This window comes from Electrophorus electricus, chromosome 13 (assembly GCF_013358815.1).
Source record: "Electrophorus electricus isolate fEleEle1 chromosome 13, fEleEle1.pri, whole genome shotgun sequence".
NCBI lineage: Eukaryota > Metazoa > Chordata > Actinopteri > Gymnotiformes > Gymnotidae > Electrophorus > Electrophorus electricus.
In genome coordinates, this window is record NC_049547.1 from 14,673,606 (window position 1) to 14,701,257 (window position 27,652).

Genomic DNA, 27,652 nt, shown 5'->3' on the forward strand with positions numbered 1-27,652 from the left:
GTTCCTCACAATTCGCTTTGATGAAAACACTGAAAGGCTGTGCATGTAGGTACAGAGGGCAAAAGCCCATGGCACATGAAGTGTTGAGGCAATGTTTTTGGTTGACCCAGAGCAAAGAACTGTGGGACATGTAGGGGAGGAAGACCATGTGGGATTTAGAAATAAGAGCGAGACTACAGAAAGCTTAATGAGCACAGTGCTGTAGGAATTTCCGGCACAAAGAAGACTATCCACCGGCAGTCTGGGAGTCCACCCGTTTTTAACTTGTGAGTCATTGTGGGTTTGAAGAAGATGCAAGTGAAGATGGAGACATATGGCAGTAAGTCTTTTCCTTCAGGCATGGTACGGTCTCTGAGTAAAAACAAAGGTAGAGGTCAGTAGTTGACCTTGGTGATCGGTCGCTCACGCCCACTGCCCTCTACGAGCTGGTTGACAGATCGCTTGCGGTTGCGTTTGAGCTTCGAGAGGTCCTTGTCGAAGACCTCCCCCGAGCGCAGGGCCGACACGAGGTCATCGAACTCGCCCACCTCCTCGGCCGCACTCCCACCTGCATTCTTTTTGGCCCTCCTCTCTCGCTCCCTCTGCTCCTTCAGCTGGGGAGACACACGCGCCTCATTAGCACACACTAAACTCACAGAGGAGAGGAGACTTAGATCTTATTAAAACCAGGCCTGTTACAATTGTGAAATTTTATTTTGTTATTAGCTTGCATGCAAACAGATGTGATTACCAATTAATCTTTTTAAAATTCTGAATAGTTTATCTGATAATTGTATTAATAATTAAAACTACAATGTCAAGATAATAATGGTTTAAACGTTTTAATAAGATTTTACATATTCTGACTGGTATTCACTATAGTACTGGTAGCAATGAGTTTTTCCCCAACTTTGCAGTTGACCGTGAAAAACTAAAGTGATATAAGCCTCAGCTGTTCTGAGTATACCAGGCATTATGTTTGCAATTATGGAAATTCAATAAAACAAATGGCAGCATCAAACAAATCCAATTAAGCTGATTGATGTCCCGAAAGAGGCCAATGGCCAACAGCGAAATCCTGAATAAATCAGTATGCAGAGTCTGGCTACCCCTTACTCAAGCGCTTCTCACCTATGGTACAGCTCCAGATCCTAACCCTGGATACGGACGCAGACGTGCGTTTGTTTGGGCGTGCATCACCAGATGCTGGCCTGTGATGTCACGTGCCCGGAGGTTTCTAAGTGTACCGTTTTGTTTTCAGTGTGTGTGTCTGTGAGCTAAGGAGCACAGCATCCTCTAACGTGTATGATGGTTACAGGGGAAGTCAGAGAGGCTCTCCGGTTCCCAGACTCTTGCCACTCTCTTCACAGGCCAAGCCACATTCCCAGCATTCCCTGGGGGAAGCTGCTGGTTGGATAGGCTGAGAGGGGAAGGAGACGGGGGGCGGGGGGGCCACTTCTGACAGCTGATCTGATGGAATAACCATTATGGAATGATTATGCCCCCTCCCCCTTAGACAAATAATAAACAAGGCACTGAAATCCAGGCTCAGCTCTCTGACCAGAGGGATCCTCAGCATGGGAGGAACCGAGACAAATGAAAGAACTTGGGATGTGAAAAAGTAAAGGAAAACATGATGCAGGACCGGGGTGGCCCCTTATCTTCAGTCTGCTTGGCACTTTGATCGACAACTAAGTGCTCACGAATGAAATGAGGTTGTGAGACCTTAAGACTGCTATTACTGATAAAAGGGTCCCAAAGCCCCATTAAAAATGTCTTAGTAGCCCTGTAGAACAGAATGCGACATGCAGTCTAGCTGACTAAGATCAGAAACCATGGGAAATGATTTCCTTGCATCTGTAGAGTTATTATTAGAGAAATAAAAACTCTTCTGTGAGTTCTGTGCGTGTGTGTGAGAGAGAGAGATTGATTGAGAGTGAGTGAGTCACCATGGCCTCCATGCGTGCTCTCCTCTCCTCTTCCTCCTTACGACGCTGCATATTCTCCAGGTCCTGCCTCGCTTCACTGAAGGACTGCAGGAAGGTGTCGAAGATGCCGAAGAACTCATCTGGCTGCATGCGGCCCTCCTCCTCTCCAAAGTGCTTCAGGGACTTGGCGAACTAAGGAGAACAGGAGGAGGACAGAGGAGCATCTCCGTGAGACAGAGAAGTACTGTGGCTTTGGCAGGACCTTCCGCACTCTGGGATGAAGACAAACATCCCAAAGTCGAAAGCAGAGCAGGCTGTTTAGTATGCATAAATATTTCACTATACTGAACGTCTGCTTATTCTTACACAGAGGATTTTGCATGCAACCAACAATGGCAATGTGAAAACAGCCATACATAAACACACAGGTCCATATGGACGTCAGCGATGTGCTGTGAAGCCCAGAGGCAGGGGAGGTAGAGGCAGGGAGGCAGAGGAAGACTGACAGCACAGCAGTGTGCGTGCAGCCTCACGTGGCTTGGCTGCTGTGGCTTATCTGCTTGCTTATCTGTGTATGGAGGGGACTACGTCAATCACAGCCACATTAACCACTGTGTACACTAACAAAACAAAACAAAAAAAGAGGCCCCATTTGTCCTGTGTGCGTGATGGATGAGGTCACGCCTGATTTGCCTACCATATGTCCTTTCTTATCACTACCACCTGTCCACTGACCACTGCCAGAGGAACAGGGAGAGAGAGAGATGGGGAGGGGGAATAGAGAAATGGAGAGGGAGTGGTATTCTGGACCACTACCATAATTCTGAATCTCCTTTATTTTTGTTTTGCTCTGAAGTTGATTCATTCATTTTCAAGGCACAGTTTGGCCAGCTCTTGACTTGGCTTCAACATATGTATAATGTGTAAAGAGGAACTGAACTGGTTTTGCTCTTCAGGAGGGGCTTGGTACAGCATGGTTTTAAAACCTAAAAGTAAAGCCCTCCATTTAGACATAATTCCAGCTCTAAAAGTGTAAATCCATTTTAAGGGCAGACAGCTCTGACTGCCAAGAGCACCCTGAAGCACAGTCGATTTGCTCTGGAGAGCTCTGTATAGCATTTATTCTGGCTTCTGAAAGCTTCCCTCCCGCTAGGAGTTTGGCCAGGTTCTCTGCCTCTTCACTGTGTGAAGCGGCGATGCATTAGCAACTTAGCATGTTAGTTTTTGGGTTAAGAAGAGCATTCATCAAATCAGGGAAACTAAGAGAAAACTAAACTGCTGGTGTTGAAGGAGGTGATGATACATTAGGCAAACTATCCCTTGCCAGCGATGCTCATCATCTATGAAGTACTTCCAGCTTTCACAAGACATCCTGTGCACCTTTGCAAATGCATTAGACACTGTTCAGTGCCTTGGGGCTTGTTATACATTTCCCTGGATCCGATCGAGCCCAAGATTTATGCTAATTCAGGGCTACCTTGGAAGATGAGGCCAGATGTGAGTCTAGTTAAAAGAGGAGTCTGGTCTGTAGGAGTCTCAGTCTGTAGGAGTCTGTGTCTGTCCCCAAGCAAGGAGAAGTTAGGTCTGCAGGAGTGTGAGTCTGGCAGTCTGTGGGGAGGTGTCTGGTCTGCAGGAGTGTAAGTCCAGCCCAAGTCAGTCTGAAGAGAGAGGTCTGATTTGCAGCTGTGAGAGTCTGGCAGTTTGAGGGATGAAGTCTGTTCTGCAGCTCTGAGACTTTGAGCGTCTGGTCTGCAGGACTACAGAGCTGCATTAATTTCCCCTGCAGCGAATGCAATTTTTAAGGGCCAAGCTTTTCCCTTGTCTCCCTGAGCAGCCATTTCATTGTTTTTATTACACTCCTTAAATGAATAATTAGGCGGGCGGTGGGTAGGAGCAGAGAGCAGGACTCGCGGCTGGGAGTGTGGTCTGCCCACTGCCTGCCCATTCAGTGTAGAGGAGCAACTCTGTTCAACTCCTTCAAAACACACTGTCCTCCACTACCAACGAAAGGGTACAGAGATAAGAAGTAGGGGGACCACATGCATGCACAGAAAGAACCGTTCATTCGTTCGTTCACGCGCACGCACGCACACACAGATGCGCACACACACACACACACACACACACACACACACACATAAGCACCTTGACCCATTAATTTCCAGGAAGGCCTTTTATGTTTTTAAGAGATGGATAGCTAGCACATCTGGACGCTAACTGTCCCAATTTCAAAAGGGAAGTCTCTCCAGTGTAGGAAAGGCTCTAAAGAAGTCAGTCATCGGGCTTCCCCAGCATATTCAAGCCAGCGCACTGAGCCAGGAGGGTCTCTCCCCCTCTCCCTGTTCTTTCCCCCATGGTGCAGAGATGTTAGGGCCTGGCTCACATGTGAGCATCGCAGAGCTGCTTGTGAGGTGGGGAATGGAGAGCCCAGTGGGGCCCCTCTCCGGAAAGCCCATCCCCACAGCCCTCAAACAAAGTCTACCTCTCCGCTCACTGCCCTTTCCCCCCGGCAACACACCCGCACAACACAGACGGCCGGTCAAAGACTGGCCGGCTGGGGAACGCCTCACCTCTCCATGATGACTCTCAGAGCAAGTGTAAAGAAAACATTCAGAATTAGGGACTTTTTTGGGGGGAGCCAAGCCCTGTCTTGTGTTCCATTGATGTGAACTCCTTTGGGCAACTGCATCCGGCTTATATGAAAGATCTGCAAAATGAGATCTACTGAACAGAGATGAGAGGTGGATTTCTTAAATAAACATGCTAATACGTTCATTATAATAGGCTGCAGAATAGTGGCAGTCCCAGAAAACTGGTGCAAGTAAGTCTGAAAGTATGAAGTCAGCAGAGGTGAAACCTGAGAGGTACACTAAGGATAACAACGTTTACACTAGGACTCACAGAACATCTAATCTGAACTAGGCTGGACAGCACATCTAGCCGAAGGATTCTCACCTTGTCCTTGGCCTCGCTCAGCAGATCTTCTAGCTCGGAGAAGCTGAAGCTTGCCACAGTGATGAAGTCGCTGACCACAGGCACAAACTTGTCCCCTCGGTCTCTGGTGTGGCTCTGCTGGTACTGGAGCTCCTATGGGTTTGGGGCAGACGAGGCAGGGTTAGCAGGCGACCTGGGGCTTTCTTTTTTGTTCTCCTGCCATCACCTCTTGATCGACCCTTAACACGGTGTGCATGCTTCAGGCTCCTCTTTCTTAATTACTTGATTACTATGTGCACTGGCGTGTGTTACTGTTAGTTGTCTTGCTGTCATTTCAGGGATCAGTCTCAGACTGGGGCTGTGTGTGAAACGGGAGGGGCGAGAGGACAGTTCGAGCGCCTGTCGGACGTGCTTCAGTCCCTCTTGCATGCTGAAGCTTTGTAAACATGACGAGAGGCAGCATGCGGCTGAAGGCGACCTCCATGAATTCACAGCATGACAGCACAGCCAGTAAGTGCTTCAGATCTTTCGCACCTCATTTAAATGAATTAACATTCACCCAGGAGACAATGGCAAAATGGAACAATCACACACAAACGCACACAGAGACAAACACGTAGGGACTCTACACATACACATTTTGCCTCCCATGTCGCAGTCCTTTCTACTATATTAAGGTGGTTTCAATAGTCCCGCTTGTTTGAATGCTTGGTAGTTAAAATGCCAATCATTCACCTCAATATTTTTCTTCATAATATGTCTTCACATTAGGTCATAAAAATGAGTAACAAAACTTACTGCCTCTAGGGCCTTAAGTCCACCCTTAATACTGTAGACTTCCTTCTCCAGTTCAGCCAAGCTACAGAACACAGAGAAACAAGTCAGTCACAAAGCCAATTTCACCCTATGTCTCCAAAAACCAAAACTTGTCCACAAATAATGGTACATATTATGTACGCAAAGTTCACTAGATTAGGTACAACGACCATATTTCTGTTACTGAAAAAGAATTCCAGTGGTTAAATTGTAGATTGTTTGATTCAAGCAATAACAACAGGTGTCTTCATGTTTTACTGCATTTAATTTTGCAGAATGCATGCCAAGTCGCATTAGGAGAAGGCAAGCACTCACTTGACTTTGGCTGCATCGGGTACACTGAGCAGGTCCTGTTGGATGTTCAGGATATCAGGATAGTTCTTCTCAAAGATCATGATCAGGTAGTGCAACATGGTGATGTTCCTGAGCAAGAGAAGCATACAGCTGTTGAGAAGCTCCAAGCACCGACGTGCATCACGGACAAATGTAACTTTAGTTTCTCAAAACAATCACAAATGTTCCGTCCCGCATGTTCTCAATACACTGCAAATGCGCTTATGATCGTGACTGGCTCTCTGTTCCTGAGCCAAGCTGGAAGGCTCTTACGGTGTGGCATTCAGTCAAACTTCGATTATTCTGGATCTGGACGCAACCTAGAGTTGCGAGCCAGCGCAGCACTGACCTGTCTATGCTTGACTTGGTGTCTGCTATCTTATTGAGGCTGGACACTTTGAAGCCGTAGGCATTGCCCCTCTGGCCTTTGTTCAGGAAGTTGCCGAAGGCCAGGACCACCTCCAGGATCTGAGTCAGACGCTTGCTCCGGATCACCTCGCGAGATGCACACAGAATAGCTGAGGGGAGAGCAGATGGAGGAGGAGGAGGATGAAGAGGCTAACATTCCTTATGATTCACACTTTACAGAGGTCATGGAATAAAGGTTTCTTATAAAACAGCGACAAGTAAGGTATACAACATTTATATAACATTGTCCAGGATGAGAACTCTCTCTATATATTTTTTCAGTATAATTGAGTTTTTTATCTTATTTTATATATTACTGCTCCACAATATGTTTTCCATTTATTTGTTTGTTGAACACACAAAAAGAACTCAAGAATTGCTATACTGCTTTAAAGGCTAAAGGAGTTTCCAGTCCAACTGTAGTGACAGCTGCCAAGCAGCATATGGATTTTGTATCTGGTCTTTATTACAACCATTCAGAACACAATCAATTGATGCAATCAGTGCCAGAAATGTGTGTTCAGACTGCAAAGGAGCTTACTAAGACCAGACTATGTCTGTCTTCCTCTTTGTCTCCTTCCTGCTTTTTTTTATTTATTTATTTTTTTTTACATAAATTAATTTCTCAGGAACACAGAGGAAAAACAAAACCCCCAAGCCACAGGCACTACACGTAACTGTACTTAACTTCAACATGCACTATGAACTGTAGCATGGTATTTATAAAAAGAAAAGGACATGAATTCTTGCATCAGTTTGTTTTAGAGGGTGCACTGGTCTCAACTCTGGATGGCCCTCTATGTACTGGGATTCCCTCAATAAGCTCACGCTATTGAAATCCTGCTCCCAGCTTCCTCCTCACCCTCTCGAACAGGATCTGCTAAAGTCGGCCTTGGCGTCACGGCCAACCACTCAAAATGTCCCTATGCTGAAATAAGTGAACATGGGATGCAGGACTGGAGAAACCCCAGCCACCATTTAATGGTAGTTGAAACCATTCTCCCTAGTCTCTAAAGCCAAATAAGACACTACTGTTCCACCTCAGTCGCCTGGGTGACCTCTCCTTTGTTTTCTATGCTCAGACAGGACATAGCAGGTGAAGGGACAATTTTACATTTACCGTTTAACCTCAATATACTATTCCACCCAAAGCACCAGCCAAAAAGAAGCAGCAGACAAACAGGTGTGGTTACTAATGTATCTTGTTAGCAAAAGAATGAGTGTGTGTGTGAGAATGTGTATGTGTGTGCGCGCGTGTGTGTATGTGTGTGCGTGCGCACGCGCACGTGTGTGTGTGTGTGTGTGTGTGTGTGTGTGTGTGTGTGTGTGTGTGTGTGTGTGTCTGTGTGTCTGTGTGTGTGTGTGTGTGTAGAGGGGTGGGGGTGTTCATGAGCTATTACAGAGGCATTCCAGGTGAGCCAAGAGCATTAATGAGGCTTTGAGTCAGAAGAATAGGTTCTGTTCACACAGTGCACTTACGCGTGTACACACACACACACACACACACACACACACACACACACACACACACACACACACACACACACACACACACACACACACACCCCTGCTTAAAAGTGCATTTTAACTCTCCGGAGCAACACAGTGTGTTTATGAGAGCAAACGCACCCTCAACATTTGCCAGCTTTCCAAAACAGCCTCCCTGGAAACCCCATTCTTTATTTGAACTGGAGAGAAATCCAAGAACAAGAGCCATACGCACACAGACTTGCTAATACTGGCTCACAAACTATCGGCCCACTTTCCCTCTTTCTCTCTCACTCTGACACACAGAAGTTATGGTCATCCCTATTATGCTCTCGGGAGAATGAACTGCTCTGTATTACTTGGAAGAGAGCTGTGCAGAGAGTCTACAGTGCTGCGTTCAGACCTACCCTCCACCTTTGGCTTGGCCTCAGCGAGTCGCTCTGCAAACTTCTTTTTGAAGAAGAGGGACTGTAGCCTGTGCTGGTAGTGGTCGATCCTGAAAGGAAGTCAAACAGCGGCAGACAGAGAGAAGAAAGGAAGCAGAAGAAGAAAATAAAGACAGTTAGCGTCTGCAGGGGAGGGTTGTTTCAAAGACCCCCCCCCCCCCCCCCCGTAGAGCTTTTATCATTAATCAAGTACTGCAAACTCCGAACGTTCCTGGAGAACCATGAGACAGATGCGGAGCCTTTGCTGATGAAGAGGCAACAGTGTGGGGGAAGAGGATTGGGGGGTGGAGGGGTGGAGGCCTCTGGGCAAAGGGGATTTCAAAGCTCAATTATTATTCAATACGCCTTAAGAGGGAAAGTAAGGGAGCGTTTGGGGCGCCGGTGAGACTAGACAGGAGGCAGTGGGACCAAGGAGACCACAGGCTTTTGCAGTGGCTTCACAAAAGACAAAGCATGCCACGAGTGATGAGCCACACCGCAATGAGGGAGAGGGCTTTCGTTTCAAAACACGGGATGCTTTTCATCTGCACATGAAAAGAGCACTTATCTTGGCCAGAGATATACCGCACTTACATATTAAAAGGGCATGCTGCTGTTGCCGAGCAAAGCTTTACTTTGGCTTCAGCCCGCCAAAAGGGTTCTGATGCGTCGCCGCTCGGAGCGCAGGTTGCCGTGGCGAGGGGGCCTCACCTGCTCATTTCGAAGAGGAAGCGGTCAGCGCGCGCCATGCGCTCCAGCTCGTGCTTGTGCTCCTCCAGCAGGTCGATGTCGCTCTTCTCCGGGATAAACTTCAGCAGCTGCGAGCACAAGAGGAAGACAGCGCGAGCGTGCACATTAGAGGCGTCACCGTGCATGGATATGGATGTGGTAAAGTCTGAGGTGTGATCACATCTATTTAAACATTTGCTGATGCAGTAGGCAGAGCTCGTCTACTGTGTGCTTGTGTGCATTTTGCTTGGTCCTGTCCTTAGTTATCTATATTGCCCATGTACTGCTGAACTGTGTTGTACCCTATTTTTGTAAAATTTAAAAACTGAAAACATAACATGGTAATTATGTTACTAGATAGATATACATATATAATAGATATACACAGACACACACACACACACATATCTCTGTCTCTCTATCTATCTATGTGTATGTATGTATGTATGTGTGTGTGTGTGTGTGTGTGTGTGTGTGTGTGTGTGTGTGTGTATGTGTGTAATTAATGCTGTATATTCATTGTATTCTGTTTGGGGCTGTGTAATATAATACACAAGACACAAGCAAAGCAAACCTGCAGAGAGCCTGAATTTGAATACCTGCTCTAACATATCTTTAGCCAGCTCCTCCTGCTCATCCATCTCCAGAATGGCTCTTTTGATCTCCTCATTGCTCATTTTCAACCTGTATGGGAAAAAAAATAACATCATCATCAAACAGGGAAGCACAGGAACGCTCCATTTAAACATCACATAGGTCACATGCACACGTCAGGTCCGAATTCCTGCAGCTCTGACTGGGCTGGGTTAATCAATGCAGTGTTCTGGAAGCTGTGATCAATGGACAACTGACTAAATTAGAGCTCCATCGTCCTCATGCTGTCTGACCTCATTAGGCTGTTATGTTCCCCCTGGGCCTGTTGTAGTAGACTGGACCAGAACCTTATGCACTATGGGTTTATCCCAAATGTAGCTCAGTAACAAACAGGCTGCTCTTTTATCCACATTTCACTTAATCCTACTAAATTTCATTGAGTTGAAGTTTACCAATACTTAATTTTTTAAACGAACTCTTTAAAAAACACATGTTCTTCACACTAAACTGAAATCAATATGAAGTAATACAAAAAGCTTCCTACATGGACCAAATTGCTAATGGAAGGGCTTTTCTCTTAGGTATTTGCTTAAGGAATAATCCATAGAAAAACCAATACATGTGATTGCCAACCATCGATATATAGGGCAAAGGTTAAAACTAGAGATACTGCCAAATGGTTTGTAGACTTTTTTTTTTTTATAAATAATGCTCATTTTGGAATTCTAATCCTCAGTATCTTACTTCAATAGTATCTTGGACTCTAACCTTTTGTACTGGCTAGGATGTCATCTACATTTACATTTATGGCATTTATCCAAAGGGACAATTTTTGACTGAAGACATCTTGAGTAGTTAAGGGCCTTGCTCAGAGGCCCAACAGTCATGACTTGGCAGTGGTGGGGCTTGAATTGGCAAATCTTCTGATTACTAGTAAAGTACCTTAACCACTGAGCTACCACTGCCCCATGCCCTTCTATGATGAGAGCGACTTCTAAATGTCATAAATGTAAATAGATATGTAAATGTAAGTGTAATCCTCAGTATGTGTCCCAGGTCTTCTATTTTACGGTAACTGTCTTTTTATTATAGTAGAATTCACCCTATTATCTTGAAGTGACAATGTCATGTGTCATACTACTTAACAGCTGTGGGCCTTGTGCACCTACAGGGTGATTGAGGAATGTCTGCAAAATCAGCCCAAACAGTTTGTGTTGTGAGGACTGAAAGGCACCTCTTAAGAGCCCTTACACAGCCATTAAAAAACAAGTTGACAAATACTGCAAAAATGGATCAACATGTTCAGTCAATAGCGGTAATGATGCATCTGTCATTACCGTGGAAATCTAGTCAGCTGAACACTGTGAACCAGCAACAGCACCTTTTAAAAGCAACAACACGCTCCCCAAGGGCGATGCCCATTACCCCGAGTCATTAACGTTGACGTGAAGAATGAAGGTAAGTACTGAGCCAACAGCACTGACTCATCGTTGAATACATACTTGGAGAGCAAGATAACACAGTTCTGTGCCCGCCGCCCATCGATGACAGACAGCTCCTTTACTTTCCGTGAGCTCAGGTACAAGTCGTCCATGGAACCAGTCTCCTTCTGCAGAGAGCAAGAGAGAGCAAGCATCAGACCTCAGTGGGGCTGAGTGTGCCTGGCAATCCTGTACACAGCAGCACATGCTTTGCATGGCCTTGGTTTAGGCCAACTCGGTGCAACTCAGAATGACTCATTTTACGATAAATCCTACTGAATATTTGAGCAGGATTTTAATGGTAAAAAGCATAAGCAAAAAGAGCAGTGACAGCAATGATTCACTGCTCATCAAACAAATGTGGCCTTTGCCGAAGGTGACTCCATAATTGCTTTAGCTGCACTATGTGGGTGAACTGGCTTTCCAGTTCATAAACGTGCCAAAACTTACATAAGAGGTCATGTACAGCCTTTATAGGGATTAAGAAGCAACAATAAATTTCACCCCAAGTCCATGTTTTAGACTTATGAACATCATTCCAATGAAAGAGAATATACTAGTACAGCATTGGATAAACAAAGGAAACTATGAGACGATGCAGTGAGTGGGAAAAAAAAATGAGAGCAACGGACCCATAACTTTCCACAAACCATTCAATGCACAGGAAACAGTAACGGGATGGAGCGCAGGCAGTAAGTGGGACCCGGGGCCCGAGGTGGCCGAGGCTCCAGCAGACATGGGACAGAACTTTGGCTGCTGAGGTGAGTCTGTTTCAAAAGTGCAGTCATGCTATTTATGGGTCAAATATTTTTCCTGCACTCCTCATGTTCTGAGCACAGGAGTGATGCAACAGGAAGTGAGCCTGCGGCCAAACGGGGCTCACTTCTTCCGCGGCCCGCGGCTGGTGGGATTTCGGTTTGGCAGGCAAGCTGCAGACCGCTCCTCCTCACGTAGCTTTCAGCCCATGCCAACATGCCACTCACTACCAGCCCTGCAGATGTGTTAGGCAATGGCGTGGAAGCCTTTAGGAAGTGCTGAGCTTGTGGGCGGGGTGCTTATTTTTACTGCTACAGCTACAGCTGTGGCCAAAAAAGTCTATTCCAAAATGTCAGATGAGAGGACATCAAGAAGATTTTATACCGTCTACTTTTTTTCATGTGTCAAAATGATTCCCCTCTCAACACCTCATTTAAAGCATGACAGTTCAGACATTCTCTTCAAAGATAAATCAGACAACAATATGACAATCTATGAAAATGGGAGGGAGGGGGAAAAAGAAAAAAAAAAAAAAATCAACAAACTTCATGATGGCATCAAACATAGCACATTGAAAGTTGTGGAGCACAACACTAAAAGGCACAAAGCCAAGGTGCGGAAGAGACTTACCTGCTTGAAGGATTGGTTAGTGAGCAGGTCCTGGCAAGGTAGCCGTAGAGGGCAGCAGAGAGAGAAGAGAACCATTGGGACACATGCAGAGATTAGCATGTCAAGCTGCTGGACTAGAGAGGAAAGCTCAGCCAGGGCTGGGCTGCAGGTCAGACTACACGCAGGGCTGAATACGCCACAAACCCTCTCAGGCTCATCTCACTGATGCCATGACAGGACAAATGCCAGAAGTAACTCATGCATTTGGAAAACTATACATCCAAATAGGTGAGTATTATTTCACACTTTTGATATGTCAGAGGTTTGTAAATTGTATACCAGCCTTGTTATTAACACAGGCTGTGCTTCTGGCAGGGTTGTTGTTAACAGCTGCTGACATCGTCAGGCCCAAAGGGGCATGTGTTAGCCCAATGGAAGCACTAAAGCTACTACAGCATGCTTCAACTCTACAGCACCTCTAACACAACAAACCATCCAGCAAAGAGCGGCTGCTGTAGCTACTGCTCTCTTCTAGGAAAAGGCAAACTGCTATATCTTATTCGCACATACTTTCACAGCAAAATGCACACAGGACAAAAATGTCTGTATGATGAACTATATAGTGGATCAAGTCTAGTGCAAGTTAAAACTGGAAAACATATGCACTTAGCCAACTCTTCCATACTTGCTGCCTCTGATAAGCTGAGAACATTTTCTCAATGTCCTTCAGGTCAAGAACTTTGAAGGCCTTCAGATCATCGATGTCATGCCAAATGGTACTATTGATCTTGTTCTGTGAAAACAGAATGACAGTGTGGGAGAGTCCAAAACTGAATTCACAGTTAAAAGATAGATTCAAATTACGAAGTTTTCCAAATGTATGTTTCCCCTGAAAGAAAGCCAAAACATTACACAGTATTTTCCAACTGTACGTGCTAGTTATGGTACTTTGACTCTGTGCAATCGCCATGGTACCATGAGGTGCTCACCTCGCCCAGTTTGGCCCAGTTAAAGGACTTGAGTGGGTGCGACGGCTGAGGGATGCTCTTGGTGCGGAAGCTCGTGCCGCTGCTGCTGAAGGAAGCCGGCCCTGGTGGAGGTGGGGCTCCACTGAAGATGGGCGGTGCTCCAGGAGGAGGTGGGGGACCCCCAGGAGGAGGCGGAGGTGGCGGCGGTGGGGGCGGGCTGGAGAAAGGGAGTGGAGGGGGTGGGGGTGGAAAGCCACCCATCATGGGTGGAGGAGGAGGAGCCATGGGGCCCCCGGGTGGAGGTGCAGGAAACAGAACACCTCCATTCTGAGGAGCCAAAGAGAAGACAAATCAGCAGCTCAAAAGGCACTACAATTTTTGTAAAGATATAAAGCTAAAATGGCAATTGGGAGCACTTAAGATGATTACCATAACGAATCAGGCCTCAAGTTAGGATACCATCCCTTATTACGTCACCTAATTAAGTAGGTCTACAACAGCCATCCCATTCAATTTACCTACTCGCAAAGAGAGCAATACATAAGAGAGTAGCAGAGAGCGTTTACAGAAATGTCGCTGATCCGAGAGGACAGGTCCAAAACTTGCTCCCTGGCCGAGCGCAGCTCCACGCCTTCTCTCTGCAGTTTGTCCTTCATCTTGTTCAGAGTCTTCATCATTTCTTCTTTCTCTTGTGTTTTGGTGTCACACTCTCGCTCCTTCCTCTCAAGCCGTGCCATGAGCTCGGCGTGTTCTAAAGAATACAGCCAGACAGAAACGAATGATCATCATCATCACTTAAACTCTCTGTCTCACACACACACACACACACACACACACACACACACACGCTCACAAAGCCTCCAACATACACACACACACGCCAACATAAACACATACATGCACACACACATGCACTCATCTCAGCACACCTGTGTTGTGAGAGTACATGATTACCTTTCCTGAACCTCTCTGCCTGGTCTCTCCACTGTTTCACCTCATTCTCATTCACAAGCCTGTTAGCAGACAGAAGAACTTCAATACTTTAGGCTTCCAATGTCTCTCTCTATTGCTTTAAGTTTCCTCCACTTACCTCAATCATCATTAATTAATGCATTATTAATTAATTTGGTTTAAAAGGTGTTGTTAATCAAAAGTAAAAGTATATACACATCACTCTGCAGTCAGAGACACTGACAAAGCAGGACTGTAACTTGGGAAGGTACATGTGAAAATGAATGGGGTTATTTCCATTTGACCTCAGCAACACACGATCAGACAGTTAAACTGAGTTTTATACAGAAACAGATTTTAAATATTAAATAGCCATTTAATGACTGTCAAATGTAAACTGTTTGAAGCTTACTAGCTATTTGTCACGAAATGTCAAGATGGGTTGAGTGACAACTTGAACAGGGTCATTAAATGCTAATGCATCTTTGCAAGAGGTTTTAGTTCAGCAGTAAGACGACGAGGACTATGAGGGTTTATGGGAAGGCTTTCTGAAAAAGCCTGAAATGAAACACCTGGACAAGCGTTGCTTTCCATAGCTGAGGAGGACAAAGAGAGAATAAGAAAAGAGAATTACAATTAACTGACTACTGGCAGAACCACAGAGATGGAATGAAAAGAAAAATAAAGATGGATTCAGACAAATATGATGTATAACAGAGATTGTTGTCTCTTTCCATATAAGCAAACAGTTTCAGATATCAACACTACTGATTTACTGCAGCACTGTCATTTATTTTAAACATTCCTCCCCCACAGAGGTCGAAGAAAGAGGAGATGAACTCGATGGCGGATGCCAATGCTGTGGAAGTAAAATAAAAGGCTACCAGCCAACAGGAGGAAAAACATTCTCTGTTTATGTAGGACAATTTATTCTTACCGCTAGAGGAACCATGTCAGGCCAAAAGGCTATTAGTGAAAGCAGAAGATCCTTGTCAGCGCTGTAATGCCACCTCACTGAATAGGAATGGCCTTACGTAAGCTTCAAAATTTTGTTGTTACTGTTTGCTACTGGAAAGAATTACACTACAGCATAAAAATTAGATAAACTAAGTTCAGTAGGAGCTGGCAGAGAGGCTAGGATCAGGCAAGGTTTTCCTAAGGAACACTTTCCAATCTTGCCTTCAGACTGGAGACTAAGCACATTAATCATAGCCCTTGGCTTGCTTTGGGTGATGATGGTGGAGAATGGGAGTGTATTTGGTCTGAACACAGAAAGGCACAAAGGCAAGGTGAAGAGGAAGGACGGGGGGGGTTAAGCCACAACAAGATGGAACATTTGTAAGGATAAAAGTTGAAGAGTTGTGTATAGTTGGCATGGGAAAAAAACGGAATATAATCATTCCTGGCCATTTAAATGTATTGCAAGCTGTTTTGTCATTATGTAGCACCGACTGGTAAATTTCAATAATTGCTGTGACTCAAAACACTACCAACATCCAAATTAAAGTACTGCATACGATTCCTTTTTTTTTTTATTCATGCACCTCCCTGACTCTGAATAAAATGTACATAGCAGGTGTGATTCACTTGGCTAATTCAACTGGAGTCATAGCTTTTGATCGTTCATTGGGGATCATTACCACTTCCGGTCCAGTTAAATTAAAAAGTGGCAGATGCACACCCCCCCGCCACTGTGATGAGGGCATTCTCCATATCCACCTAAAGAATGTCCACCATTTCTCTTCTAATTAGGTGTCAGGTGTTTTTTTAATTATTCTGCTCTTCAGTGAAGCCTGAAGTGTTGTAGCAGGCAGTGGCAGACTGTGCTTTGATCTGCACCAGATCTAAAGGAGAGCTCGTGACTCCCCACGGCCCCTCCGACTGAGTCTCCCATTTCATTTCATTTAGGGCTATAGTCACAAATATGCAATATGCTGGACTTCTGAACTCACTGGAAATGGAGGAGAGAAAAAAAAAAACATATGCACAACTACTCCCTAGATCAAATGAAATAAGGCTTATCAGAGTACTTACATTCGAATTATGTTTTTTACATTGAAATTGTCCAAGGGTGAAACATCTGGGTCTTCCCCTTTGTCGTCTTGCAGAATGATCTGCTGAAGGATCCGGTCGAGGAGCTGCCACTGCTGAATACTGCCTGCCCCGCGTTTATCTGCAATGGAAAGGCCTTCATAGTACCCCAACACAGCATCGACTGGTCAGCATCAACACCAAAGCAGAAATGGACCAACACTTCAAGTGTGTTAACTCTTAAGTTCTATAATCTTTTTTGTAACTGGTTTATGTCCAGGAAGAAGTTACAGATAGAACATGATGACACAGGGACATCAATTTTAATGCATTTCACTGCTTAAAATTGCCTCTAAAGAGATATTAACACCTCGCTAAATGTGACTAAAGTGAACACAGATGGCATAGAGAGCAAATAACAAGCAAAATAGCCCTTAGATGCTTGTTTTATTGGAATTCCAGACAATTGCTCGCCAACTGCTAATTAAAGAACTGGACCCTGTGTCCCAAAATGCTCATAGTGTTAAGATCTTAAATGAGGGAGAGAGACAGTTATGTGGAATGCTGGCTCTACCATTGAAATATGACCCTTGTTTTACATTGCTTTTGGGAAACCCAGCCCAGATAATAAGTCACACTTTACAAGTAAGAATAAACACCAGGCCTAAATCCAGATGAATGTAAATAAAGAGAAAGTCACAACCTTGTTCATTTCCATCAAAAATCCACTAGAATTTGAGAGTGCTGATGAAGGAATATATTCCCAAAATGTCACTAATCTTGTTACACATTGCTTAAAGATCATATTAAATTAAGTATGAGGTCTCAGGTTATAATCAATAATGTTACAAACACACCGCCAAACACGCCAAAATGTTAACCACTAAACAAGGGCAATTCCTGCTATTTGAGATGCTGGACTAAATGAGCTTTACAGTTTCTGTGTATGAACTATGGCTTGTATACTTGATAACATATTGTATCATGTAAACTACATAATTACATTTATGGTATTTAGCAACATATAATTATGACTGAATACAATTTGAGCAACTGAGGGATAAGGGTCTTGCTACCACTGCCCGCGACTGGCTGCGATGCAGAGGGTGAGCACTCACAGGGCATCTGGAGGCAGTGCTGGAGAATGGAGAGAAGGTGAGGGTAGGCGTCCGTGTGGCTCAGCTTCTTCTTGATCAGCTCAAACATCTGGCTGGCGCTCTTCGTGTCCACGTGCATCTGCAAGGAAATCCCCGGATCGTTTTCCCCAGTTAGGGTGTGAGTGAGGTCAGGGGTTTTGTGAAAACATTTACAAGGTCTCATGCTTTTGTGTACAATCGTCTCTCTTGGTTTGGAAGGGAAGTCTTAATAGGCCCCTAACACATGGCCAGGAAGCGGGAGGAAGCGCCAGTTTGGGCTAAACGGTTACCATGGCCTAATGGCACTTACCACATCAAAGCGTTTGGCGAGTTCACTGTCATCTTCATTCCGCACCATTTCAAAGAAGTCCAAATGTCTGAAGGTTTACAGAAATAAAATAAGTGAATGGGCATTCCCGAATCTGGTGACAACTGATTCTCATTAAAATAAAATAAATAAATAAATAAAATTCCAGGCAAGAGTCTCTTACCTGTCTAACGTGGCATTCTCATGACCTCTGAGTTTGTCAATGACTGGCTGGATCCCCAGCATTAGGAATTCATACCTCAGATGGAGGCGAAATTCAAGGTTGTCCTGCACAAAAATGAAGCAAAAATTTAGTATAAGGACAAGACAAATTACATTCACAGCACAGTTTTATTCCTTTTGGTGATATAGCCATGTAAATGGTAGAGTGTAATTTGTGACACTAAAACATCTTTGTAATATTATGCAGTATCACGATTATTTTTGCTGGAAAAACTTGCTTTGCTTATGGTAACATACAAATCCATGTATTAGTGCTTTCCCATGTTGTAAAATCAACAAAAAGATTTCCTAAGTATATGGGACATAATAGCATTGTCTACTTACAAATTCTCTGGAATTTTTTTTTTTCATTTGCTAAACTAATAAAGCTAATATGCATAAAAGTTAGAGAAATATAATTTTGGACTAAATGGGAATTAATTCCCAGAAGACAGGTCAGAATGCTGGTGACAGTCCAACAAAGTTTTGTTTTTAGGGTTAGCTATAGTAGGACACCTATAATGGGAATTGCTTAGTGGAAGTAATAAAATATATCTGGAATGACAACCAAAGTTATGTGACTATGTAATGAAATCCCATTTACATGACTATCACAAACAGGAGATAGATTAGTTTAACATTCAATCAAACTGTATTTGAAGTGGTCATATTTCCAAGTGTTATATTGTTAAAAAATCAATTGCTATTTTAGTGAACATCTATTTTAGTGAACTGACCTCTCCAGCCCCTGCATTTAGCACAGCATTGATGAAGGACATGATGGCGGTCTTCAGATTAACCTCATCTCTATAACGTCCTGTGCTCCTGTCCAGTTCGTTCAGAAGACTCTGTGAGACAGAGATGTTAATGTCCAAACACTGCTAGCAAGACATTCTAGTTTTTCTAGTCAATATGTAATGGAATTGCTAACCAAAGTCATTTTACCAACAAATATTAGGTGGTTTATGATTTTAGTTAGGCAGGAATAATAGTGAAAAAGGATGATAATGCTAACAATGAACGTGAACAACCAGTTAGCATTTTGCATGTGATACTATGCTAATTAATAGCGAAAAGCTCCCATTTACTGTGAGCCACATTAACCACATTTTTGATCAAGATATTCCTTTAAATTCAGATCTGGCATGACTGGGTAAACCATTGCAGGATCACCGAAGAAGGCAAAAAGGTCTTTATATAAATTCACAATTACTTGCTCATGTTTTTGCAGATACCAATTTTCTATGGACTGCTAAAACATCTACATATACTTAAATGGATCTTTTGTTTGAATAAATATAATGTTTGCTGGTATGAGGCCAGAAGTCCATATTATGGAGATGATTACAGTTGTCCAAAGTCAAGGGGTCACTGGGAGAGAGCCATGATAACCACTAATGTTTCAAAGACTCAAATTAGTTGTCACCAAGCATAACAAAAATACAAAAGCAAATACACACTTAGGACACATGACTCTACATACATTTAAGGTCCATAAAACATGAACTCTGAAAGTGAGGGTGTAGCTGTTATTCCACACAGCATGCACCAACGTTAAAATTACAGTCACCAAAATATATTTTGAAACTCTGGCAACACCAGCAGCTGTTGAAATGCCAGCACCCCATCAAAAAGGCCCAAAAAATAGCTCTCAAGATTCTTTTTAGTCTACTGTTTCAGTCACGCTTATTCCAACTTGACCAAACCAAAACATCTAGTCAATCAACAGTATCCCATTCCTACTGTGTCCCACATGTGCACATAGTGACGTAATGTACGCATCACTAAATCCAGTTTATTGGCATTCCAGAAAACAAGACTGAGCAGAGAAATATATATAAAAAAGATAAGCACAATATTCTCTCTGTCCACTCAAATGACCAGCCCTTCTACAGGCCGAGCCTCTGAGCACGGTTTCTCATTCGGTGTGCAGTACCTGGAAGCGCGTCCTCTCTACGGCATATTTCTGGTAGTGAACCATGGCCTGTAGTACTTTCTTGTGGCCATCGGGCACCAGGCACACGGCCCCCAGGATCTCCAGCACGGCCACCTTGGTCTTGATGTTGTCCTGGCGCAAGCTCTGGGAGATGGTGTTGATGCTCTGCGGGTGGGCGAGCACGTGGGCGCGCCCCTGCGAGTTGTTCATCAGCGCCTTGATGCAGCCGATGATGGAGGTGTGGATGCGGCTCTCCGACGTCTCATAGTCCATACTCTTCAGGAAGTTGAGCAGGCAGGTGAGGCCATCCAGCTCAATGAAACGCGTCACAAATCTGCATGGGTCAGAACCCAAATTTACCACAATTCCATTGAGTCTGTAGTTTAACATTTTTTTTCATAATTTGAGAACACTAGATTTTAATTTTAAAAAGCATTTTTTTATGATGGCACGGAATGCTGATTCTTTCAGATTTCAATTAGAAAGTGATTATAGTACAGTAACTCATGAGCAGGCAAATGCAGCAGATGCCATTTTAAAATTGAATAAGGGCTTAATCATTGCCCTGATCTGTACTGTTTCTTCACTGACTAAGTTCAGAAGTCTTGGCATGGACCTCCTAACCCCAGATGGCTTCCATATCAATGCAGCGCTATGCAAAACACACAAAACCTTATGTTCTGCAGCTCAACCTTGAAATATACTGGGATAGAACAAGCTTCTCAACTCCTCATTCATCATAACAGAGCTCATTAGCCTGGCTAATTAAGGCCAATCTTGCCTCTTAACCTGCCAGATCCACTGCAGCCATTGGCCATCTTTTATGCATATGGTGGGAGGAGCTCAGTTGTGGGTGGTGACACTCTGGTTACTATTAAAAGTATTTCCCCCATTCTATTCCGTTTCCCAATGGGTGCCGTATTTCAAGTGAACCCATGATGCAGTGCCCTCATGCTTCAGCAAGGCTTGAAGCTGATGCACCTAGCAAACATGCTGGAGAAGTGCTGCGATATACCCTTGCAAATGATAAATTCTTTGTTTTGAAGTCTCAGGATGAGTAGTCCCTTCTCGGCCTAGACTGTTCACGGAAAAAAAGACGGGATGTGGGAGAAAATCCCGTTACTGTTCTCTCATACAACGCAGTTCTCAGCCTCCTGCTGCGTCATCGGGTTGTCCCCGAGCAAGCACGGCTCACCTGGCGAAGCACAGCTGTCTTTGGAACCAAGCTCATAAGCCTTGAGATCTCTGGGGGAAAAGCGTGAGGTCAGAGCTGGCCCACGCTAAATCTGCAGCTACTTCCCCTTAATTATTAACACTACTGTCTACGGATTAGCCCCTTATACAGTTTCCACTTCAAACCTATTCTGAGTGCTCGGAGATCACTTAAACTTAATCTCGGATATGGATGATCTGTTCTCTGCGGTGGTTTAAGGCAGTCTGTTCTGAAGTGATGTTGAGAGCAAAACCGTTCCACGGCAGCTGTTCAAACCCTCTCTGTCTCTCCCTCCACTGGATATGTGGAACATCTGGATTGCTTTGGTGAAGAGGTCTTATGGGTTTGGATCGACATCTGTCCTTTAGAAACAGATCAAAATGTATATAAAAAATAATTAATCCCAAATATGAGCACAAGCACATACTTCTTGTGCCAAGAAATGTCAAGTCCTCTGATGGTTCCCACTTTCTATCAGCACATCACTGTTTGTGCCACTGCATTTTCATGTCCATCATTAATAATCTGAGCATGGTGCCCATCTGTACTGACTGGACTGCTCAGAAAAGAAACATGTGTTCAGGGTCAGATGCTGCAAGTCTCCAAGAATGGTCCTTATATGCAAAACATGAGCAGACACAGCCAGATCTAGTCTGCGCCAAAGGACTCTCTGATTCAGCCTTGACTCTGGAATAATGCAGTCACGTCAAATGAGACAAGCAGAAAAAAGGCCACCTTATGAAATATGTCAAAAAGCCAGTAATCTATACCTTTGCCTGCTAAGACAAAGATAAGACTGTCTTAGCAGGCGGAGCAGAAGGATAAGTAGATTCCTTCAAAAAAGGGCCTCCCTTGACTCCTCGAGGACCAAATCAAGTTTTAGGCAAACACACAGACATAGAACGTTTTTAATTTTGATTTTGGAAGCAGCTCAGAGATCATCAGAGAAACGCTTCCATTACTTCTAATGACAAAATAGCAAAGTGTGTATACGCAAACATGCAGGCACAGTTTTATATACATTTTCAACTACGGTGCATGAACAGAAGCAAGTGTAAAAGTGTAGTAGTGCTTGCTTTCAGAGGTGACAGATGTTTATGGGGAAGAGAGGGGATGGAAACATGATCCCTCTAGGACTGTATATAAATAACCTATAAAATAAACCCATCTGATCTCAGCTTCTGCAACACTTTTGAACAAAGGCTTCAGTGAAGAAGTTCAAATGTGTGTGTGGGTGGTCCAGCCTGGAGGGCTTACCACACCATGGGTTTTGGTCAGTTGGGCGGGCCACTGAGCATAATGTATGCACCCAAAGCTGGGCACAGACTTCTACCAGTGTTCAAGGACATAATTCATGGGAGTGTAAAATGCTTATTTAAATCAGAGCCATTTTAGTTGGATTAAGGACTGAATGCATGCAGACATAAGGGATCCTCTGGGGACAAAATAAACATTAACAGCAACATTCCACCAGCTGAGGTCTGACAAATCTGGTTTCTGACCCATACAGATGGAGAGGTAGCTATCAACCACAAGAAGACAAAAGGAGACACACACACACACACGTGCATGTGCGTGCACACACGCATGCACACACGCATGCACACACGCATGCACACACGCACAGCTCGTTAGTTGAGATTGGAAGCTGAGTGTGTGGGGGACACAGCTAGTGTAGCACAGAGCTGTTTAATGCCTGGCCAACACAAACTTTGCCTCCTGGGACATTTTCTGCAGTCAAAGGCTGCCCCTCCCCTGCTCTCCTCTCACGTCCCCTTAGACTGTGTGGAGCGCAGATATTCACGCAGCACTGGGAGAAAAAACACGAGGCCATCCAAAGTCTTAAAAGGTGCAGTGTTGAGTTTCCGTGAAGGCATTTGACAAATGTGAAAACAAAGAGGTTTGGTGGGTTCAGTGTAACTAGCCTTTTCTGAGGTCGTATAGTCAATATTTTGAAGCCTAATATTTGAATGAGAGCTAGAGGGAGAGAACTTGATTATTTATATAAGCTAGTGAGGGGGTCAGAAGCCACTAGTCTCAGCGTAGCCCTTCTCTCCAAAGGCATCGTCTACTTCACAATTTCTCCAGAATGTTCTCCAATCACCTAAGAAACCAGTACAGTGTTTAATGTACCACTTCAAATTAAAGGATTTGAGCAACTTCTAGCAGACAAATAAACCGCACGTGCACACAGACACATGCACAAATGTGTGCAGTCACACACACAAATGTACACACACACGCACGCGACAATGGTTTCAACTTGACCCTGGTGTAAATGAGCCTGTGCATGTGTAGCCGCATTCAGTGAAGCGACGCCCCCTGTGATTGGAGTCTGCTGTGCAGTGCTGAGAGATTTGGACTTCTTTAGAGACTCTCCTGCATTAGCGGACTGCAGGGACAGAGGATGAGGGTGCAGACAGGGCCTCTCTGTTGTGGTTTCCCTGCACCCTTCTCCCAGACAAAATCAGCAAAGGCTTGTCATCTGCCCAGTTCTCCAAATTGAAGAGGTGGCTCCAGACAGCATGACACAGCATGGCAGAGAGAGCAAAGGAGTGGAAAAGCACCCACAGACCTGCAACCGGTACTCAATGCCCCTAACGCACATGTTCAAAGCCAAGTTAAAGTGACGCTAGGACGAGTCGGCCAGCTTGGGGAAGGAAGCAATCTCACAGCAGCAATTAGAGACACTGAGATCTAGGCAGCAAAGCAGGAACTGACACACATCTCTGTATCTCCATATGCCTATACGTCTCACTCACAGATACATGCATACATGGCTTCTCTCCACAGACAGCCAGTGCCTAGCTTCACACCTTGCACAATCAATACAATCAAATCAATACAAACGATCAATACAGCCAACAAATTCTTAAAGTAAATGTCATATCGCAGTGGAGGATGGTACCTCATCACAATATGTTAGCAGTGACTTGAAAAAAAACAAACAACTTGTTGTTCGCACTCTAAACATAAAAATTACAGTGACAGAGTAAATTACAGTATGTTCTGCCCTTGTAAACAAATGTCTTTGGCTCAGGCAATCTTTTAAAACCTTTCAACGACATCGCCATGCCTTGCCGGGTGCTACGAGGGAACTGTCAGCAGTGCATGACTGTACAGCTCAGCCTGGCATCGTCTCCTGGCCTTAGTAACAGTCTCTTGCTAATTGCGAATCACACTTCCCATCAGAAAAATCCCAAAAATGGAAAACAAAAAAACTAAACCAGACTAGAGGGCTTGAAACCTCAGAAATCTCACTTAATAAATCACTTAATTTATCTTCTCTGTGTTATTAAGCCCTTGTGATCCTCTGCCCCCTCATTCTCTCTGTGTAGTCTTCTAGCGGATCATAAGTGTGTCAAATGACACAGATTTACAGTTGGAGTTATGGAGCAGAACATCTGCAACCACTTGTGCTCATGGCATACACGCAGATGACCTAGTGCAATGTCAGAGCCAAAACATCACAATGCCTTGTTTGTGTGCTATCCGTGCACCCCCCAACCTCACCCCACGCCCCAAACAGCGAGGCCGGCATTTTGGACGAGTGGCGGCAGACTGTCTATCCTAACTAACAGATCCTTTGAATCAAATTTGGAGCATTCCTCCCAGTTGTCACAAAAACAGTGACTCGAGTTTCGGCAGAACACTGCTAGGTCATAATGAATTCACCAAAAACGTCAGGACATTGAGAAAGGAAGAACTGGATACAATCAGCAGGCGCTGGTACCGCAACGTCCTTCTGAGCGCACGTGGATTCATTTTGATGTCGAGGGTAGGACGACTGTGTAGTGTCACAATGAGTCTCAGCAGTCACCTGCAGACTGAGCAGTCCTGAATACTTTGCAGTCCTGAATACTGAGCATTCCTGAATATGGACCAACGGCGACTAAATGAAAGGGGCCAGATACACATGTCCCAGCTTTCATGCCACTTAAGACACAGATCCTGCCTCTGGAACAACTGGCAGTTACTTATGAACGGAAAGCCTGGCAAATGAGAAGGTTATGTTAAGGGGGTGTTCAGAATTGAACGGCTGCGAGTAAGTGGTGTTTCAAGCTTCCCATGTTCATGACCAATAAAATTGTAAGAAAAGCTAAAAACTGGGTGTTTCTAAAAGAACTGCTGCATAAACACTAAGCTGAATCAAATCAGTGAAACTCTGGGGATTTGTTTCAGATTCAGTCTGCTCTTTGGCCAACCTGGCTACTGGACTATTTGCTTTCTTGTGTGACACTGTGATGGGCAAAATATATTCTTTTGGAACATTTCAAATCGTATTTCCTTACTCTTGTGTGACTTCATTTTGCAATAATGCAAAAATGCACTGGTCTATACTCATCAGTGGAGAGTTTTCCAGCTGTACCAGTGGCTCTCAAGAAAAGTTAAAAAAGGAAATCTTGAATAACATGCATTAAATGCCGTTAACATTTTGATTGCTTTCAAATCGCAAGCTACTCCATTTGCGTCTCTCGCATTTTGCTAGCAGTGGTTAATGGCCTTGCATACTTCCTGCCTCTGCAGGGACACTTGGATAACAGTGCTTTTTCATCCCCTCTAATAATCCAGCCGTACAAATCTGGCCACTGCTAGCCAGAGGGGCAGACATACCAAGAGAAATACCAAAAGAAAACCAGATGGGGGTGGAGTGGAGGGCACTTTCCTTCCAAAATACAGACAGCAAAACCCTAGACACGACCCAGATGATCCCTCATATACGGAAATGGACTGCAGTGACTCTAGCGAGAAGCGGGTATGAAGGGCTGTCCAAATCGCACCACGTGGCCGGGCGACTGGGGCCATTGTGACGGGCAGCTCCCCAAGCAGTGTGCCACTGTCTGGCACGGCTCCGAGAGATCTGCTCACTGTTGGCGGCTCCTGATGAAAGCAGTGAGGGAAAGCAGGGCTTCACAGATTAAGGCTGCTTCTCAAGGAAGGAGGGCTTATTCCTTGAAGTTACTTGGTGGAGGGGTCTGAGCTATTTTAGGACACAGGAGACATTCTCTTGGGTCTGGCTTTTTGGTAGCTTATATATCCTACTCCATCAACCTCATTCTGATGTTTGGTCAACTTCTGTTCCTTTGAAGGCATATTGCATAAGCGTGGGTTTAATGATCAAACGTATAGCATTATAGATATGGATGATCACAATGTCTATTTGTATTTACAAAGTATGCAGTCTTTCCTTCAGCTAGAATAAAGAGGTCATGTATTCATGCAGGGACTTCTTTAATTATATAAATGGCTTTGCATGCTTATTTACATTTTGCACAATCAACAATGGCTATGTGGCGTCATATCATGGGTGTCCTTTCCTGATAAGCACTGGACTAAAGGTGAAGCTGATGCCATGACGGACTAATATGGAGAAGGCCTTTACCTCATGGGCTGAGTGCGAAGTGCTGTTTTCAGATCCTCCACCACTTTGTTCCTCATCTCCATCTCCTCCTCATCGAAGGCAAAAAGGGTCTGCATCTGGAACACAAATCAACGCACAAGAACCCTCCAGCTTTTCCTCAGTCGTTTATCAACAGGCATCACGACAGCATAGATACAAAATGACAACGCAATTCAAACCAAATCAAATCACAGCCTAAAAACAGTACTAGAGCATCTTCAAACTCAACTGTTTCCCTAGAGTAGGGCTTCCATATTTAACAGTAACATAACAATGACATACTTCTTTATGCACCCTGTGTAAGAACAAAAATCACATTTAAAAAATAAAAAGAATGTTTTAGGAATTGCCTCCTCCAAATCAATGCAATTGGATGTGTTGATAGACAATTCAGATACTGGTTACAATGAACAGTTTTCAGAGCAGGCTCCTGGATTTGTTGATTTGTATTGAGCTATGCTGCGGATAGCCTTTAGGTCGACTCTGCGTAGCATCAAAGTGTTGTTGTCCTCATTAGCACTAGCGCGTGGCTCCCGTTCCACTTCTCTGCCTTCCTCCTTCCCCTGTGTGCTCACGCCAAACAGAAATGATTCACAAATGTGCATTATAGCTGCACACTAAACACTTTTCATGCGGTCTGCCTAATAACTTGCTTTACTTGAACAGATACACTGCCAAGGTATCCAAAGCGAAGACTTATATTTGGCTGACTGGTCAAAGGAAGTGTTGAGAGTCATGCTTGGTAGACTGGTACTGCTTTTAAAGAGGGACATATATCAGGTTTATGGAACAACAGCAGATATGGCACCAGGATCCTCTTATTCATATACAACCAAATCCAGGCTCTCCTCTCACTATGGGGCTGGCTGCGCAGATGTTGCGGTAATAAAATCCATTGGACAGGTCTGGATCATCCTTGTCCAGATGGCTCGAGGATTGCTGGCAGGGCTGCAAAGCCACGGGCTCTGCTCCCTAAATGGATGTGCATTTTCTCAGTGGTGGGCAGT

The 27,652-nt window shown here is 44.4% G+C and overlaps 1 protein-coding gene across 5 annotated transcripts in view; it reads right to left on the reverse strand.

Annotated features, from left to right (window-relative positions):
- Positions 1–314: 314 nt before the first annotated feature.
- Positions 315–27,652, reverse strand: part of daam2 (dishevelled associated activator of morphogenesis 2) — a 73,409-nt gene continuing 46,071 nt past the window's right edge. For 2 of the 5 annotated variants that reach the window (XM_027001449.2, XM_027001450.2), the window contains exons 5-27: positions 26,628–26,722; positions 20,032–20,365; positions 18,833–18,943; positions 18,058–18,161; positions 17,877–17,943; positions 17,549–17,666; positions 16,434–16,572; positions 14,972–14,995; positions 14,403–14,461; positions 14,015–14,199; positions 13,470–13,775; positions 13,166–13,273; positions 12,502–12,531; positions 11,137–11,243; positions 9,640–9,724; positions 9,023–9,129; positions 8,294–8,382; positions 6,340–6,508; positions 5,973–6,080; positions 5,640–5,700; positions 4,863–4,994; positions 1,929–2,099; positions 315–593 (exon numbers count right to left, since the gene is read on the reverse strand). In XM_027001449.2, coding sequence (XP_026857250.1) covers positions 375–593; positions 1,929–2,099; positions 4,863–4,994; positions 5,640–5,700; positions 5,973–6,080; positions 6,340–6,508; positions 8,294–8,382; positions 9,023–9,129; positions 9,640–9,724; positions 11,137–11,243; positions 12,502–12,531; positions 13,166–13,273; positions 13,470–13,775; positions 14,015–14,199; positions 14,403–14,461; positions 14,972–14,995; positions 16,434–16,572; positions 17,549–17,666; positions 17,877–17,943; positions 18,058–18,161; positions 18,833–18,943; positions 20,032–20,365; positions 26,628–26,722 — 2,928 coding nt within the window. In that variant the 3' untranslated portion in view covers positions 315–374. The remainder of the gene's footprint in view (positions 594–1,928; positions 2,100–4,862; positions 4,995–5,639; positions 5,701–5,972; positions 6,081–6,339; positions 6,509–8,293; positions 8,383–9,022; positions 9,130–9,639; positions 9,725–11,136; positions 11,244–12,501; positions 12,532–13,165; positions 13,274–13,469; positions 13,776–14,014; positions 14,200–14,402; positions 14,462–14,971; positions 14,996–16,433; positions 16,573–17,548; positions 17,667–17,876; positions 17,944–18,057; positions 18,162–18,832; positions 18,944–20,031; positions 20,366–26,627; positions 26,723–27,652) is intronic. The other 3 variants (XM_027001451.2, XM_027001453.2, XM_027001454.2) reach the window with 3 other exon arrangements.